Source organism: Labeo rohita, unplaced genomic scaffold (assembly GCF_022985175.1).
Source record: "Labeo rohita strain BAU-BD-2019 unplaced genomic scaffold, IGBB_LRoh.1.0 scaffold_289, whole genome shotgun sequence".
In the NCBI taxonomy this organism is placed as follows: Eukaryota; Metazoa; Chordata; class Actinopteri; order Cypriniformes; family Cyprinidae; genus Labeo; species Labeo rohita.
Genome location: NW_026129199.1, coordinates 1 through 19526, shown reverse-complemented (window position 1 = coordinate 19526; position 19526 = coordinate 1). Strand labels below are relative to the sequence as shown.

Here is a 19526-nt window from a genome sequence, read left to right as displayed (position 1 = left end):
GGAATGTACCCGCGGTGCCATGCCCATCTCGGGATTCCGTCATATGGAGCAGGCCAAGTGGCGTGACTGCGGCTGTGGCTGCCATATGCCCCAGGAGCCTTTGGAAATGTTTGAGAGGGACCACTGTTTTGTGTCTAAATAGTTGGAGGGACAGGCTCGATTGCGTCCTTCACCGGGAGAACAGCAATCTCCGCACGCAGAACAGAGGCATCTATGTCTGACCGGACAGATGTGAAACGGACGCCCCTGAACCTGGGTGGACGCCTTGCAAACTGGTTTGCGTAGCCGAGTCGTACTGTCCAGATCAACCAGCGGGACAGGCTGGGGAGCGCTAGCCAGGCCCCCATCCGGCGTGCGAGTGGGATCAACGGAACGGTAGTAGACGTATATGTAGTGGGGAAGCCCGGGAGGGGAAGGGGGCTCAACCCAGGGAGTGAAGCGCCCTGCAGGAAAGCCGGGCTACTTTGAGCAGCACTTACCTTCTGACCTGGATCCCATGATGGCGAATTCGGGGTCCGAGCCGGAAACTGAGGAAGCAGAGCGTCGCTCAGAAACCGGGCTCGAGGCAATAGACCTGGGGATAGAGGATATTGCTCTGTTTTTGAAAGGGTGGGTACCACTGACCCGGAGGTCAGTGGCGGCAGCGAAGACACCGTCCCCCCGGGGGTGATACCGCGATGGACATTCTATCTTCTTCTGGAGTGCCAAAAGAGACACTAGGCTCGCCGCAAGACGAGTAAGTGTCTTGTTTCGGCAGCTTGACAGGGACACGCTTCCATGGGGTCTTGCCTAGCGGAACATCACGCATTGTAATCCTCAGGTTCCCCTGGTCCTTGACCAGCGCAGTCGAAGCACAGTCGAAGCACTCTCAGAGCGCGTCGAACTGGGCTTAGCCGAGAACACAGGGCGGCCTCTCATATAAGAGAGGCGAGACCTAAGCGTAGCGATGGTCATGGGTTCGCAATGAATGCACGAAGCATCTACGAGCACTGCCCCAGCGTGATCGTGGCCTAGACACATGAGGCAGAGATCGTGCCCATCAAAGAAAGCCAGATAGGCACCGCATGCAGTAGCACACGGTCGGAAAGACATCCCGGATCACCGAGAGACTCTCAACAACCGTGTAGAAAATTGCTCTTTTAGGTTGGATTGCCAAGGGAAGGACCACAAAGGCAGTGCTTCAATGAAAGTGCAACAACCGTGCCAGGTACATAACCGAGCAGGAAGACACTTCTCTCTTCTTCGTAGCGTGCTCAGTACGAGGCGAAAGCTCAAAAGCAGAAATCTGAATGAGTGGATGGACGCGGCCATCTTATATACCCGTATGTACGGGGGGGTGGCTTGCCGTGCAGACTCCACTCGCCAATTTTCATTGGCCTTTTCTCTTTAGCTCAGAGGTGATTGGGCTCCCAAGTACAATCCCAAATACGTCACTTGACATAACGTCGGAGTGAACGACTGAAGGGGAACTACTATGTACTTACATAAAAAAAAAAAAAAGTAAAAAGTGTTCACACTGTATTGCAAAACACTATTGCTGCTATTGAGGTGGGATATAGGTAAGGTTAGGGTCAGGTTTAGTGGTATGGGTAGGTTGTGTAAGGGATGGGTCAACAGTGTAACTATTATTGCAATTACAGATATAAATTACAGATGTATTTGCATGCAGGCATGTTTTTTTTTAAACATGAGTACAATGTAAACATGCATGTACACAATGTGTATTGTATCAAATGATTCATTTAAATGTAAGTACATAGTAGGCCTAGTTAAGGCCGCCTAATATAAAGTGGGACCCACTGTACATACACTTAATGTGTTGAATGTAAATATGTTTCTTATATAGAAGAACAGAAGCAGTACACTTTATTAGCCATATTCCAGGGCAAGAAAAAAATATGCACTGGTTATTAATTTACATTTCATTTTAATTTCCACATGTTCATCCTTAGCTGTATTGTACTTAATATCTACCTAATAATGACTTGAAACATGAGGGCTATTAAAAACTTTTTTTGTTATTTAATGTAATGTAAGAACATTTCATGAATGAACTTTACATTTGGATTAAATATAGATCCTAACATATCTATATAGAACTGAGTTCTGTGTGAAGTATCTTGATGTTTACGTGTAAACATGGACATAAGAAAATCTTAACAGTCCATTAAATTAACTTTTGCTAAACTTTAAAAAAAAAAAAAGTTGTTTTGAAGATCTGAGCTTGTTTAGAGGCCAGTAAAATATACATCAGGAAAATATTCATTATTTCACAAATATGTTATTGATTCTTATTGTAAGAACAGCTAGGATTACAATGATATACATAAACAGGGCAAAGTGTAAAAAATGCACTCTGTATTAAAGCAATATCAATATTTTCAGCGCATCACATCTGCATGTTCACTTTCCTATTTCTAAATTTTTCTTTAATGCATCTTTGATTTCCTTGGTTCTGAAGCAGTAAATCATTGGATTGACAACAGGTGGGAGAAGACTGTACCACATAATTAACATAACCCGAATGCCAGGTGAGATCGCTATTGTCACATCATGCACATAAACAACACATCTGGGCACATAGTACAGACAAATGATAAGAAGTTGAGGAGTGCAAGTTGAGAAGGTTTTATATCGGGCTTGAACATCAGAGATTTTGAAAACAGATCTGATGATGGCAATAAAAGAAAATATAATAAAAATCAAAGGGCCCATAAGAACAAACATGGCACATGAAAATGAAAAAAACTTTTTCTGCCTTACATCTCCACAAGACAGTTTAATTATCGAATTTTGGTCACAGTAATTTTGGGTTATTACATTAGAATCACAGTAGGGTTCATCGAAGGCATGATAAACAATGACTGTCAGCCACGAAATACAGATTATCCAAATCAATGCACTTGCCAATAAAATAGTCTTGTTTGTAATAAGGACACAGTATCTCAGCGGATTACACACTGCAACGAACCGATCAATGGCCATTAATAGCATTAGAAAAGAGTTAATACTCCCTAAGTAGTGAACAAAAAACATCTGCACAAAGCAGCTATAAAATGGTATGTCACTGCTATTGAAAAAGTATTTTGCAATGGCTTTAGGCAGCGTGACTGTTCCAAAAGCAAGATCAGACACTGCTAGATTACAGAAGATTAAATAGGTGGGTTTCTGAAGGCTTCTCTCATAAGCAATAAATGAAATGATAAAGATATTTCCTCCTGCCAGTGTCAAGTAGACAAAGAACAAAAGTGTTCCCACGGCTCCATAATACTGTGGATGGAGTCCTGGAAATCCGAGCAGGTAGAATTCAGTAAAGACAGTGACATTAGTGAGGGTCATGACTCTTAGAATGGCTTCACAGATACCTGATACAAATTCACTGAAATATAAAAAGAATGTTAAAAAGCATGGACAATTACACAAGCATTTGACTGTTAAGGGAAAATAAAACATTTAGTACATTTAGTATAATTACTGTCATTATAAAGTTCTTTACAGATTACATTGACAATCTATCATACACACACTTTACCTCCATGAAAACTACTCAGATGTGAATAGCATGATCTATTGCATTATTTTCAGTTTGATGGACTCTGGCCACCAAACTGGAGAATATTCACACAATTACTGACTGTATTAATGCACAACCAAAAAATGTATTTCTCTCTGTGCGTCCATCTGACAGAGCTATACACAGTCACCGTTTATCAAGACTAAAGACTGGTACCTCCCACAATTTGACGTGCTGTTTGTCATGTTGTTAACGTGTAGTTTCTTCTGTCTCATTAATGCATGATAATGTTATGAACAGTTTGGTTTCTTTTACACTAACATGCTTGATTTCTTTTTGCATTAGTGTTGTCACGAAACTGGAATTTGTAATACTATAAAACAAATTTCAATATTCAATACCATTTTCACTACCACAGGTTAAAATTCCACAACATTAGATGTACAAAATGTGAACATTAGGCCTAAGTTACAGTGTAATTTACCTTCGACCTTAGTCAAAGTTTTTTTTATCAACTGAAACTGCTGTCTGATGACAGACAGCCCTGACTGGGATTAAATTGTACTACTACTAGTAGCAGTAATATTACTAGTAGTTTGTAATACTAATAAGTCCCTCTAAATATTGTTTCTAAGACAGAAATATATTACTATTGCAATACAGCTGCACTATAAAAACATTCTATATTAAGTATATTAACTATTTTTACTTTACACTAGTAAGGTAAAATACTTATGACTTTTTATTTTTTTTACACGCAAACATTAAACCCATATGTCTGCAGATATGTTGGAAACGATGCAAAAGCGAAAATGGAGCACAACTTGCACAAGTCTTGTTCCCAAATGGGCAAATGTACAGAACATGCAGAGATGGATGGGGTTCGTGAGAAGAGAGTCGACGCTGAAAACATCAGATAAATTCTATTCAACACTGCCAACTCACGGGTTTTCCCATGGAATTCGGTTACTTTTAAATTGTTGCCGCAGGTGTTTGCTTAGTCTGCGGATTGAAGAGACTACATTTGACGTCCTTTGGGGGGAGGGATCAAACCTTCTGGGGTCAGATCATGGATAGGCTACCTGAGATACGTCATGTATCTGCCCTCTTGGAGGTTTTAGCATATGACATCATCTAGCAGCATTTAGCGACTTTTCAAGCATGCTTTAGCTACTTTCCATTCAAAGAAGTTGGTAACACTGGTGCCAATAAAATCTTGATTAGTGCGCCATCTGCTGTTAAAAACTAAGCTCAGAATCAATTCCAGAGAGAATGGCAATGCATTCGGAAAATCTCAGAATCGATCTATGAATTGCGATGCATCGATTTATCATCGCAACCCTATCACACATGGGAATAACTATGGTTGCAGATGCACAGTCAACTAGCTCTCGAAGTGCTCATTGAATGGCTTTGACCATTCCAATATGGCAGATGACAAATGTACTATGGCCCATAGAAAAGTCACTAATGAGGCATGTATGTAAACAAATCTATGGGTGAGAACCTCTCAAAACCCTTAAAGGAGAAATCCACTTCCAAATCAAAGATTGACATATAATGTACTCACCCCTTGTCATCAAAAATGTTCATGTCTTTCCTTCTTCAGTCGTAAAGAAATTATGTTTTTTGAGGAAAACATTTCAGCATTTTTCTCCATATAATGGACTGCTATGGTGCCCCGATTTTGAACTTCCAAAATGCAGTTTAAATGCGTCTTTAAACGATCCCAAATGCGGTTGTAAATGATCCCAGCCTAGAAAGAAGGGTCGTATCTAGCGATCGTTATAATAAATACAATAACTACTAACTTAAAATAACTGATTATTTTGCTAGATAATTTTCATCATTTACATTACATCAGGATCATTTACAACTGTATTTGGGATCGTTTGAAGCCGCATTTAAACTGCCTTTTGGAAGTTCAAAATCAGGGCACCATAGCAGTCCATTATATGAAGAAGAATGCTGAAATGTTTTTCTTAAAAAACATAATTTCTGAAGAAAGAAAGACATGAACATCTTGGATGACAAGGGAGTGAGTACATTATATATGAATCCTTGTTTTGGAAGTGGACTTCTCCTTTAATTTTAATAATTCAGTTGCATTGCATAATTTTTTACATAACTTCTGTGATTCTCCAGTAGAGAGAAAGCTGTAATCTTTCAGGTTTTATACTGAACCATTAAATTAGATTTATTTGACATCTTTATTCTTTTTTTTTTTTTTTTTTTTACAATTTCATTCAAAATGGGACAGGAGGCAACATATATATTAACAAAGAGATGTGTTTAGGATCTAGAAATGACAGACCTTGATCCTTATTGGTGCCACCACACAAAATACTTCTATAGGCCCAGTAAATGAAGACCCTGGCCTTATGTTAGCATTTTGCAACAAAAGAATCTATATGAAGAACAAAAATAGTGAAAAGAATTCATTGAAATATAAGAACAAGCAGTACTGCATATTATGCATAAGCTAACGAGTCGCAACTAACATTTAGGACAACCAGTTACTGGGAAATAAGGCAGGGAGCAGTAGAAAAAAGCAACTACAATGTACATGCACTATATTATTCTTATCTTTTTTCTGTGAATACATCTTTGATTTCTTTAGTTCGTAAACCATTGGATTGATATAACTAATATGGTGTGAGTACCCAAACTGAACTGTCAAATGCATTTTCACACTTACAGTACTAGAATCTGTTTCATGTTCAGATGGGGATATAATCTAGAGCTTGACTACAGTTTTCCAAAGCATGTTAGAGCAGCTGTAAAGGAATACCAATTTGTTTCTTTTGAAATGGTCTTTTTAAAATCTTTTTTACCTCTTCTGTTCTCAAACAATAAATGAGGGGGTTGATCATGGGTGGTAGCAGGTTATACATCATAACAATGAGTAATCGCAGATCAGTACTGTACTTTACACCAATGTTGCCAAACAAATAAATAAGACACCTGGGTAGAAAATAGAGAGCAATTATGATGAGCTGAGGACTGCAGGTGGAAAAAGTCTTCATCCTTCCTTGAGTGCTTGAAATTCGCATAACTGCCACGAAAATTGAGCTGTAAGAAAATATAATAACAGCAAAGGAACCCACTAGTACTACAAGGGCATAAATGAGGGCTGGAATACTATACAGTGATCTGTCAGTGCATGTCAGTGTTGTAACGGAGACATGATCACAGTAACAGTGTATAATGGTGTTTTCTGCACAGTAAGGGAGAGGATAAGCTCGAATGACTATCATCAAGGGCCCTGCTAAACTTAAAATCCAAGAGCCAAGGATCAAAATGAATACATTTCGGTTTGTCATGAGGCTATGATATTGAAGCGGATAACAAATTGCTGCATAGCGATCCATAGCCATCACTACCAGAACATTTGAACAAACACCACCTAAATAATGCACAAAAAACATCTGAACAAAACAACCCAAGAATGAAATGGTTCCATCTTGAAACCAGTACCTGCTGATTATCTTTGGTAATGTTGTAGTGCTGAATAGTACATCACACACGACTAGATTTAGAATGAAGTAATACACAGGCCTCTGAAGGCTTTTAGTCATTACAAATGCTGTAATAAATACAGCATTTCCCACCAATGTAAATACATAAACAAAAAACAGAAGTGCTGATACGAGGCCATAGTAATGAGGCTGAAGTCCAGGAAAGCCGACTATCACAAAATCCTTCACAGAGCTGATGTTTCCCACTGACATGATGAATATCAGTTTAGTCTTTTCATCTTCTGTATGAAGAAAATGCAGCATTTAAATTTTTACAGCTTTACAAAAATACACTTAAAAACAGCATTTTGAATTTATAATTCATAACTTGCTAATAAAATACTCTATAACTATATAAGAATAGCTAGATAGTTTAACAAATAATAATAAAGAAGAGAAACAACCTACCGCACTTGTTTCACAAGCTACTGTTAAAATACATTCTGCTCCTTACACTGAGATGTGCTAGCCTCAGATTATTTATATCTGACATGTAAATTATGAAGACCATGGCCTGATAAACAGATGACGCAGTTCCTCCAGGGGCAGTGAGAGCAGGAACAACTAGTTCTGTCATTAATTACTCAATCTCATTTCATTCCAAAGCCATATGCTATATTGTTTAACATGGAATATGCTAGAATAATTTTTACCCAGTTTTTACCTCCATAAAGTTTATAGTGGCAATGGCTGCACAGCTGAAAAAAAGAACCAAACAGACCATAGAGGAATAATAAAGGCCCATACAACTATACAAAATATCAGCATACAGGTTCAAAAAACCATTAGGTAACATTCTTACTTTGCAATGTGCTCATGGAATACCATTTAAACAGATTACATTAAAAATATATGTCATTTTTGTTTTTGAAGACAAAGTCGAAAAAGCATGACCTCTGAGGTGGAACCATTTGTTGTGTTTAAAATGTTACTTTTCAAGTTAGATTATTTTTTGTTAGATATATTAAGATTAAATAAGTAGACTCCAGTGAAATTTGGCATTACAGCAGATATGTCATGGATTGAATAATAATGTATTCCATCCTCCTCTGAATATGATGTAGTATTTCTCATTGTGTCAGAATTGCCACTGGCCATATTTTCTGACAATACTGAGCATCACTGTACAGTTAGAAGGAGCACACAAATGATTCAGGTTGTTGAGGTTTTGAACCTTTTTATTGACACCGTCTGCAAGGTCCACTGTTATGTAAAATTCTATTTTCAATGCCTGGCTATGCGTGAGAGTTTCATAAAGTAGTGAGACTTATGACTGAATGAAAAACTTTTCCAATGCATGAGAAAATGCTGGCATTCTCGCTCATTACCTTTTTCTGGATTATTTACAAAAGTTTGTTGTAAGCTGTAGAATTTCCTAAATTATAAAAATATTATACAGAATATAATCAACAATAACAACATATTCAACAACAGAAGCCAGTTTTCTCTGCAACATTAACAGAAACTATAAATAAAATAATTTGTATCGTGTTCCATTTCCATCTACTCAGAGAGGTCATCTTCAATCATAATGATATGGCATTTCATTCACATTTTTTATCTTCATATTTGTATAACATTAGATAATTAATTTATATTCATTTATATGATGTATATGATTATTTAAAGTATATTTGAGAAGCAGACCTACCTATTGCATAAATTATCATGATAAAACTACCATATTGTCTATAATATATTATTAGCACTGTAAGAAGTGTTACAGCAGAAGGGGAAAAAACATAATTTCCAGAAGATAAAATTCATTTTTTAGGAGCCCTTCAAAAGTTTCTTGGCATTCAGTCCACTCCAACAAATACAACTGGAATAATGTTGTATGTTTTGTAATATAGACATATGAGGACCTTGTGACAACAGCAACAGTTTGGCCACCTCATTAAATAAAGCACATCAGACCAACCGTAAAGGAATACCAATTTGTTTCTTTTGAAATTGTCTTCTTAGTATCTTTTTCACCTCTTCTGTTCTTAAACAGTAAATGAGGGGGTTGATCATGGGCGGCAACAGGCTATACATCATAACAATAACTAATCGCAAATCAGTGCTGAACTTTACACCAATGTTGCCAGACAAATAGATGAAACACCTGGGTAGGAAAAAGAGAGCAATTATGATGAGCTGAGGACTGCAGGTGGAGAAAGTCTTCATCCTTCCTTGAGTGCTTGAAATTCGCATAACTGCCACGAAGATGGAGCAGTAAGAGAAAACAATAACAGCAAGAGATCCCAGCAGTACTACAAGAGCATTGATGAGTGCTGGAATACTATACAGTGATCTGTCAGTGCAGGCTAGTGTTGTGATGGAAACATGATCACAGTAACAGTGTATAATGGTGTTTTCTGCACAGTAAGGAAGAGGATAAGCTCGAATGGCCATCATTAAGGGGCCTAATAAACCCAAAATCCAACAGCCCAGAATCAGATTAAGTACATTTTGGTTTGTCATGAGACTATGATATTGAAGCGGGTAACAAATTGCTGCATAGCGGTCTATAGCCATAACAGCCAGAACATAAGAACCAACACTGCCTAAATAATGCACAAAGAACATCTGAACAAAACAACCCAAGAATGAAATGGTTCCATCTTGAAACCAGTACCTGCTGATTATCTTTGGTAATGTTGTAGTGCTGAATAGTACATCACACACGACTAGATTTATAATGCAGTAATAAACAGGTTTCTGAAGGCTCTTGGTTGTTACAAACAAAATAAAAAATATAGCATTTCCAGCCAATGTACAAACATAAACAAAAAACAGAAGTGCTGATATGACGCCATAGTAATTAGGTTGAAGTCCAGGAAAGCCGACTATCACAAAATCCTTTACAAAAGTGATGTTTCCCACTGACATGATGAATATTAGTCCTTAGAAAAAATATTTTATGTGCCTTTTCATCTTCTGCTTGAAAAAAAAAAAAAAAAAAAAAAAAAATCTGTATTTAATATGAGTACAGTATTTACAAAAATACACTTAAAAACAGCATTTTGAATTTATAATTCATAACTTGCTAATAAAATACTCTTTAACTATATAAGAATAGCTAGATAGTTTAACAAATAATAATAAAGAAGAGAAACAACCTACTGCACTTGTTTCACAAGCTACTGTTAAAATACATTCTGCTCCTTACACTGAGATGTGCTAGCCTCAGATTATTTATATCTGACATGTAAATTACGAAGACCATGGCCTGATAGACAGATGACGCAGTTCCTCCAGGGGCAGTGAGAGCAGGAACAACTATTTCTGTCATTAATTACTCAACCTCATTTCATTCCAAAGCCATATGCTATATTTTTTAACACAGAATATGCTTGAATAATTTTTACCCATTTTTTACCTCCACAAAATTTATAGTGGCAATGGCTGCACAGCTGAAAAAAAGAACCAAAACAGACCATAGAGGAATCATAAAGGCCCATACAACTATACAAAATATCAGCATACAGGTTTGAAATGACATTAGTCAACATTCTTACTTTGCAGTGTGCTCATGAAATACCATTTAAACAGATTACATTAAAAATATGCCATTTCTGTTTTTGAAGACAAAGTCGAAAAGGTCATGACATGATTAAGTTAGATATATTTTTTGTTAGATATATTAAGATTAAATAAGTAGATTCCAGTGAACTTTGGCGCTACAGCAGATATATCATGGATTGAATAATAATGTATTCCATCCACCTCTGAATATGATATAGCATTTCTCATTGTGTCAGAATTGCCACAATGGCCATATTTTCTGACAATACTGAGCAATACTGTACAGTTAGAAGGAACACACAAATGGTTCAGGTTTTTGAGGTTTTGAACCTTTTTATTGACACAGTCTGCAAGGTCCACTGTTATGTAAAATTCTATTTTCAATACCTGGCTATGCGTGAGAGTTTTATCAGAGAGGTCATCTTCAGTCATAATAATGGCATTTCATTCACATTTTTTATCTTTATATTTGTATAACATTAGATAATGAATTTATATGAATTGATATAATATGATTATTTAAAGTATATTTGACCAGCAGAGTGAAAAAAAAAATATTTGGAGTGCTAACATCACGCCTATCTATTGCATAAATTATCATGATAAAACTACCATATTGTCTATAATATATTATTAGCACCATAAGTAGTGTTACAGCAGAAGGGGAAAAAACATAATTTCCAGAAGATAAAATTCATTTTTTAGGAGCCTTTCAAAAGGTCCTTGGCATTCAGTCCACTCCAGCAAATACAACTGGAATAATGTTGTATGTTTTGTAATATAGACATATGAGGACCTTATGACAACAGCAACAGTTTGGCCACCTCATTAAATAAAGCACATCAGACCAACCGTAAAGGAATACCAATTTGTTTCTTTTGAAATTGTCTTCTTAGTATCTTTTTCACCTCTTCTGTTCTTAAACAGTAAATGAGGGGGTTGATCATGGGCGGCAACAGGCTATACATCATAATAATGACTAATCGCAAATCAGTGCTGAACTTTATACCAATGTTGCCAGACAAATAATTAAATAACCTGGGTAGGAAAAAGAGAGCAATTATGATGAGTTGAGGACTACAGGTGGAAAAAGTCTTCATCTTTCCTTGAGTACCTGAAATCTGCATAACTGCTACAAAGATGGAGCAGTAAGAGAATATAATAACAGCAAAGGGCACCAACAGTATTGCAAAGGCATAGATGAGGGCTGGAATACTATACAGTGATCTGTCAGTGCATGCCAATGTCGTAATGGAAACATGATCACAGTAACAGTGAATTATGGTGTTTTCTGCACAGTAAGGGAGAGGATAAGCTCGAATGACCATTGCCACTGGGCCTAACAAACCTAAAACCCAAGAGCCAAAGAACAGAATGAGTACATTTCGGTTTGTCATGATGCTATGATATTGAAGCGGGTAACAAATTGCTGCATAGCGGTCTATAGCAATTACTGCTAGAACAACTGAACAGACACTGCCAAAATAATGCACAAAGAACATCTGAACAAAACAACCCATAAATGAAATGGTTCCATCTTGAAACCAGTACCTGCTGATTATCTTCGGCAATGTTGTAGTGCTGAATAGTACATCACACACAACTAGATTCATAATGAAATAATATACAGGTTTCTGAAGGCTTTTAGTCATTACAAATGCTGTAAAAAATACAGCATTTCCCACCAATGTAAATACATAAACAAAAAACAGAAGTGCTGATACAAGGCCATAGTAATGAGGCTGAAGTCCAGGAAAGCCGATTATCACAAAATCCTTTATAAAACTGTCATTTCCCACTGTCATGATTAATTTCAGTCCTTCGATATCTGTCTTTTTCTGTATGTAGAAAAGATTGCATTTAATATCAAAAGAATATAACTATAATAATAGCATTAACTGGATAGTTAAAAAAGTTATGATGAAGAATAAAGAGAAGCAAACCTACCACACTCGTTTCACAGGCTACTCTTAAAGTACATTCTGTGCCTTTACACTGATATGTGCTGGTGATGGGCCTGTTTATAACAGACAAACCCAGACGACGCAGTTCCTCCAGGGACAGTGACAAAATTACCATGTAGTACCCCCTAAATCATTACATGAAGACAACAAAAGGTACATCATACACACAGATGTAATGCACACAATAATAAAAAAACATAAAAATAAAGGATGCAAATTATATTCCACCGGGATATTTGATCTACAGTTTTTTTTTTTTTTTTTTACATTTCTAAAAGTTATCACTAAAATAAAATAAAACAAAACACATATTTCTGGTCAATCGATTCTGATTGGCTGAGAGGTATTTCCAACCATGCAATATTCTAACATTGTCGGCACAGGGACCGTTTTACTGTTTGTATTAGCCCACTTTTGTATTAGCATTTCTGATTTCTGAGTGACCATCATGGCTGTAACGAAGTGAGGGAGACGTGAAACGGGCGGATCTAAATGCAAAGCTTTATTAGAAGGGCAAGACGAAGACATGGTCAAACAGGCAGAGTCAGACATCGACTGACAGGTATGTAGGAGCAAGACACAAGAGTAGTCCGAACGGCGAACGTAATCCAAGGGGCAAGGCAAAAGGGTTAATCCGATAACACATGCTAGAGTTCCAAAAGGCAGGCGGCGAGACAGACAAAACAAGATGACCGGGCAAACAAACTAAACTAGGGAACACAGGAACTAGAAAAGTAGGGAACAGGGGAACTAGAAAACTAGGGAACTAGGAAACTAGGAAACTAGGAAACGACTACATAAGAGCTGCTAGCACTATGAGAGCGCTAAACACAATGTACATAGTCTACAATGCAATACTCCAATACACAACTCCAATACTCAGTGACCCGTGAGAAGAAGTCTTTGATTGGACACAGGTGATCAGTGTAATGGCTGATGGGGAATGTGGTCAGGGGTGTGGTGCAACAGTCAGTGTATTGTGAATGCACGAGGACCCTTGAAAACTTTGCTTCAGGACTATAGGTTTCAAAGCCATAAACCTGTCTTTTTAGGCAAGTAGCTACCAGATATGGGAGTCATGTCATAAAATATTTTAATACAACTGAATTTGTATTTAACGGGATCACAGGTTAATAAAAACATTGTAAGCTACTAATTATTTCGTTATTTTGTTTAATTTCCACAAACAGCGAATAAATCCTACACAATGAAAGTGAGCATAGAACATTATCACATTAACACATCTCAACCCACTCAGAGGCAGTCCAGAGTTGTGGCATGAAGGACACAATGTCTCCATTCCCTTCATCAGGGAATGAGGGTTACCATACGTAACGAGACGTTCCCTTTCTGAGGTTCACTCTGACGTTGTGTCGAGTGTACGGCACTAGGGGTCCCTATACTAAATGCCGTAACTGTCAGACTGCGTCACAAGCATACGAGAGCACAGATACTAACAAGCCAACACGTCACAATAAATGCACCTCTCCTCCTTGTAACCTTCCAATGTCCAAGATTTAGCCCGTCAAACTTGGCAATGTAAAATGTGCTTAGAGTTATGGAAAGAGAGTAGTTCAGGGTTCACATAAGGAAACAGACTGAACTAAATAAGTATAATTGCAGTCTCCTAAGTTGCAGAGCTTGCGTTTAGGACTCTGGAAGACACTGGTTCCATTTGCAGGTTATAAAACCTGGCGAATGTGTCAGGTGTTGCCCAACCTGCAGCTCTACAGATGTCTGTTAGAGAGGTCCCATTCACCTAATCGGTAGAAGCAACAACTCCCCTGGTCGAGTGGGCTCTCACCTCCAGTGGGCAGGGTATACCTCTGGCCTGGTAGGCCGCTTGGATCGCATCCACAATCCAGTGGGAGATCCTTTGTTTGGAGACAGCGTTCACCAGCGTCACCCCAGGGACATGTCCTCGCAAGCTTGACATGGGCCCTCAGTGAATGCTGTATCAGCGTGACCACGGCCCAAACACTGGACACAATGATCATGCCGAAACTGTGTAATCTATTAAATGAATCTATTTTTTTCATCGTATGTTGTTTATAATGAAATAATTTGCGAAAGTGCATAATTCAGTCAGAGAGTGCATGCACTGAATAAAACTGAGAGAACAGACTCAGAAGAATAATTAAATCATGAGTGACTGGCATGTCTTGTTCATTTGATATACGAGAGAAATACAAGACACAAATAATAACTGCTGAAAGTTTCGCAGGAAAAATATTTCTTAGGTCATTCAGCACTCATAGCATGTTTGATAAAAGTATATTTGACAAAGAAATTGCTTTCCACTGTGGATATTCACGTTTTATTATGAAAATGAGATAAACTGAAGAATGAATGCTGCATCTGATGGAGGTAATCATAGTCAGTCAACCTCTATATACAATTCTGCTCTACAGAATATTACGGAATACAGTGAGCTTTTATCTAAATGAAGCAGTTACTAACTAGCTCAGTCACTAACTCTGTGATGTTTTCGAATTAGTGACAGAGGCTTGGGCTCATCTATAAATTGCCAACTTGAGATTTGAAATTGTGGCAGGAGGAAGCCTTGCACACAAAAAGTTGTTTAAGACGCTTCATTTTCTTCCTTATTTACATATACTTACGGCATTGAATTGTTGTATACCGTAAATACAATACACACTCGTAGCCATGCCATATAGCTCTGTATCAGCACAGCTGTGATCTGTATCAGTACAGCTGTGATTACCTACTTAACTTGGCCTACGGCTGAATCAAAGCTGTGCTGATATATGTAGCCTACATATATTAAATGTGTTTTAAGAGCATCAATTTAACTCCTGGCATGAAGCTGAATGACCACACGATGTACAACTTTAATATATTTATTCAGTTTAATTATATTAATTCAGTACATTTTCACATTTTCAGTATAAATTCATTATATTTATGTAGACTCTATTTAAGAAAATAAAATTGGAATAACACGTCACCGTAAGTCATGTGCAAGCGAAAATCATTGCTTTTATAGTTAAGTTCAGTTTGTTTTAGACTGTATGTACTGTTTCCAGTATATATCCATAATAGATATCTGACTCCTATGATACAAATTTTGTGGATAAAACCAATTATATATCTTTACTGCTCTAGTTCAGTATGCTGCATGACATCCAAAGAATACTGTTGTTTTTGATGTTTTTTCTAATATATGACTGCTGTAATAATTTATGCACATACAGTGGATACATTCACTTTTGTTGATTTAAATAAGGGATTTGTTGAAACTGTTATCCTTTTAAGTAGGGTTTCCTTGACATCTTTTGTTCTTAAACAGTAAATGAGGGGATTGATCATTGGTGGAAACAAACTATACAACATAATAATGACTAATCGCAAATCAGTGCTAAAGTTGATACCAATGACGCTAGACAAATAAATAAAACATCTGGGTAGAAAATAAAGAGCAATTATGACAAGCTGAGGACTGCAGGTGGAAAAAGTCTTCAGTCTTCCTTGAGCGCTTGATATATGCAGAACTGCCACAATGATGGCACAGTAAGAGAAAACAATGAAGGCCAGAGGGCCGAGCAGCACAACCATAGCAAATACAAAGGCTGGAACACTGTACGGTGCCCTGTTAGTGCATGCAAGGGATGTGATAGAAATATGATCACAATAACAGTGTATAATTGTGTTTCCTGCACAGTAAGGCAGAGGGTAAGCCCTTATTGACATCATTAAAGGGCCTGCGTGTGATAGCACCCATGCTGCCAGACAAAGACAGGAAATGTTCAACCTTGTGACTATATCAGGATACCTTAAAGGATTACAGATGGCTACATACCTATCAAAGGCCATAACTGCCAGGATGACAGAATTGACTGAACCAAAATAATGCACAAAATACATTTGAACGAAGCAACCAATAAATGAAATACTACCATCTTGGAACCAGTACCTAGCAATAATTTTTGGTAAGGTAGTGGTGCTAAATAATAAGTCACTTACAACCAGGTTTAAGATGATATAATACATAGGTTTATGAAGGCATTTTTCTAGAGTAAAAAGTACAAGAAATATTCCATTCCCTGCCAAGATACACACATAGACAAAAAGCAACAGAGCAGCAACTGTGCCATAGTATCCTGTTTGAAGCCCAGGAAAACCAACAATGAAAAAGTCCTTAACAAAGCTGATGTTTCCTGCTGACATGATGATCTGATGGTTGGATGAAAAAGAATTAGACCAACATACAACATTTTACAACATAACAACATTAACATACATTGGATCACAGAATCATAACAGCCAGATAAAATATTTGGTTGTATTTTAACATTTAAAAAAAAAATATATAGGAAAAAACAGAAATGATCTTATTATCATCTCATCAAGTGTTTTTTTTTTTTTTTATAAACTGAAAAAGCATTGGATATGAATTTACCAAAAAGAACCATTTACTTACAATATGTACAATATATCGTTTTACACTTTCCAAAAATCTGTCAAAGATTTATGAGGCACATGAATGAGTCAAAGACATATAGGGAGGCAAAGATATATAAGGCTTTCTTTTCATCAAGGGTAGGGAATTTTGTGGTTGGTTAATGTACCTATTTTTTTCTACAGTAATCCATGTAGGATTCCATCACCAGGAAACAGTCCATGCAACTAATTTGACTGACAAGGCGTCATACTTCAATACTACTGTTTCTATCTGACACTAGGATTTATAGTATGCCCTTAATAATATAATAATAACATATATAATAATTTAATATAGTGGCCTTTTTCAAGTGTGCTTTGCACACAAGTAACTATTCTTTGCAAACATCAGATGTGTATATGTGTTCAAGCTTCTGTGTTAATTCATCTTTGGAGTAACAATGAGGCAGCACAGTTATATTATATTAATACAATGCAACATGTTAAAGCAACTGTATGTAGTCTTGTGGATTTTGTGGATTACAGCTTTAACAAACCCATTGTCCATTTCTGGGTGAACTATCCCTTCAAAAGGAAGTATAATAGTGGCCTATAAATAGTCCTCCATAAAACAAAAAAAAACTTGCTATACTTTCAGTAAAACATTACATGTGCAGATCAAAACATGCGCATATGTCATGGTACTGGAGGAAAAGAACTGTTGAATAATTTTTTTTTTTTTTTTTGCGCATAAAAATTACATAAAATTACGGTTGAACCACTGATGTGGTTGTCCTTACTACCTTTCTGGACACTGAACGTGGTAGGACCTTTGCTTGATTTCATCAAAAATAGACAAACAAAGTCTTGTAGAGACTTTGTAGACAAAGTCTTATGGGTTTGGAATGACTTGAGGGTGAGTAATTAATAACAGACTTTTCATTTTTGGGTGAACTATCACTTTAAATATACAAATGTGTAATTAAAAATGTCTACAAATTTAAAATCACATTAATCACATTTAATCACTTATTGTTTGCCTTTTTTATATCTGTTGCATGTGTTTGTACATTAAGCTTATATTTAAGACATGCGTAGAGTGAGAAGTTAAAGCCTAAAAATTGGATAAAGGAAACAAATGTGTATAGACTTTATGTAGAATATGTGGTAAAGACAATCTGTATTATTAGTGGCATTGGGAAATGTATAACCCCGGTATATTCCACAGACAGCAGGCCACATGACGATTATAAACAGTTTTAACAATTATCTTAATAATCGCTCCACTGGGATTATTTGTAAGTCTCTAGGCCTGTTATACCACAAATTGATTTATGTGTTAATAATTTAGCACATCTCTAAGGCATATGAATTAAGAACCTATAATAATTAACTTCTCCTTAGGTGATAGTAAACAAAGCATTATTTTCTTGCATGGTTTTCCCCTACTTGTATCAGATGGTCATTGGTCATGGATTACCTGTCAAAGCAGGCCATTAATGACATATTGCTTTAACATCATAACAGGCCTTAGTCTTTCTGTCTATTTTTTTCCCCTCTCTCTTTGTCTCTCTCTCTCTCTTTGTTGATCATTATTGAGATGTATGCGGTGTCTCTCTGGACCGTTGCTGTATAATTGCTAGGTAACATTCAATGAAATGAATTGTAAACATCATAAAAGCAATTATTTTGTGGCTGATAAACAGTCAGTAGCATGCAAACAGTTGCCATAAAAAGCATCTTTTCCCCACGGTCTTAATTTGCTACTTCTTGTTCTCTGTCCCTGAAGAGGCAGGCCTCCTTCATGACCACTGAGTGACATTTTGTTTATCAAACATTATTTTCTTTCTACATGTCTCTGTGCCTCTATGTGGCTAATTAACAGGTCAGATTTGAAAAACAAGACAGAAAGATGATGCAACTCTTGCTCAGAAGTTTCAAAACACTCACACAAAATTTTCTGCATTAAGTGCAAATAAATTATTAATCATTAAGGTAAGGAACTGGCATGTGTTTGATTTACCTTTTTATTTACTTGTGCTAAACAGATAAATCAGTATTGCTGTCACAATATTTGCACCAGAATTCTCCATGGAGAGACTTTAAAAAAAAATAATGCATTTTTTATTACCCTACATTCCTTAAGATATGTAAATATGCAGTGCCACTTAAACTATGCAATATGCTGTTAAATAATAATACAGAAAACTGACACATTTCAGCATAGCAATTAGTCATCACATTCATACCATCAACTGTTACACATCTGTCTGGAATAACTGATTCTGATTGGTTGATCATGGCATTTAGTTGTCATATCCTGTCTACATTAGACACAAGTGGCCTTCATCATGTTCAGGAACTCAAGTTCCCCAAAATTACGAGAATTTGAGGAAAACTTCGGTGTAATTTAAATTAGGATATTACATATTCTCCGGTTTCACAGACAAGGTTTAAGGCTAATCCCAGACCAAAGTGCATGTTTGAGCAGTCTCAACTGAAAACTGCTCTGACATATCTTAAAACATGTCAGTGCCATTGTTCTGTCTCAAGATGCATACCTGTAACGTTTTTTTCTAAGCTATTTTTATAAAAGCTGCTTAAATATCTTAATTTAAC

The 19526-nt window shown here is 36.8% G+C and overlaps 4 protein-coding genes and 1 pseudogene across 4 annotated transcripts; all 5 read right to left on the bottom strand.

The window, feature by feature from the left end:
• Positions 1–2389: 2389 nt before the first annotated feature.
• LOC127160121 (olfactory receptor 1-like) lies at positions 2390–3339 on the bottom strand (annotated as a pseudogene).
• Positions 3340–6282: 2943 nt separating this feature from the next.
• LOC127160119 (olfactory receptor 6N1-like) lies at positions 6283–7245 on the bottom strand. The gene has a single exon (XM_051102777.1). It carries the CDS (start codon positions 7243–7245, stop codon positions 6283–6285), a length of 963 nt encoding a protein of 320 aa, XP_050958734.1.
• A 981-nt stretch (positions 7246–8226) lies between these two features.
• On the bottom strand, positions 8227–10179 carry LOC127160117 (olfactory receptor 6N1-like). The gene is made up of 2 exons (XM_051102774.1): positions 10141–10179; positions 8227–9954 (listed from the first exon to the last, which is right to left on the bottom strand). The coding sequence occupies exon 2, from the start codon at positions 9904–9906 to the stop codon at positions 8944–8946; it is 963 nt and encodes a 320-aa protein (XP_050958731.1). The 5' UTR covers positions 9907–9954; positions 10141–10179; the 3' UTR covers positions 8227–8943.
• A 1187-nt stretch (positions 10180–11366) lies between these two features.
• Positions 11367–12511, bottom strand: LOC127160120 (olfactory receptor 10A6-like). Its single transcript, XM_051102778.1, has 2 exons — positions 12490–12511; positions 11367–12380 (listed from the first exon to the last, which is right to left on the bottom strand). Exon 2 carries the CDS (start codon positions 12345–12347, stop codon positions 11385–11387), a length of 963 nt encoding a protein of 320 aa, XP_050958735.1. The 5' UTR covers positions 12348–12380; positions 12490–12511; the 3' UTR covers positions 11367–11384.
• A 3196-nt stretch (positions 12512–15707) lies between these two features.
• Positions 15708–16694, bottom strand: or30bt1 (odorant receptor family 30, subfamily BT, member 1). Its single transcript, XM_051102776.1, has one exon. The coding sequence runs from the start codon at positions 16692–16694 to the stop codon at positions 15708–15710; it is 987 nt and encodes a 328-aa protein (XP_050958733.1).
• Between the last annotated feature and the right edge of the window lie 2832 nt (positions 16695–19526).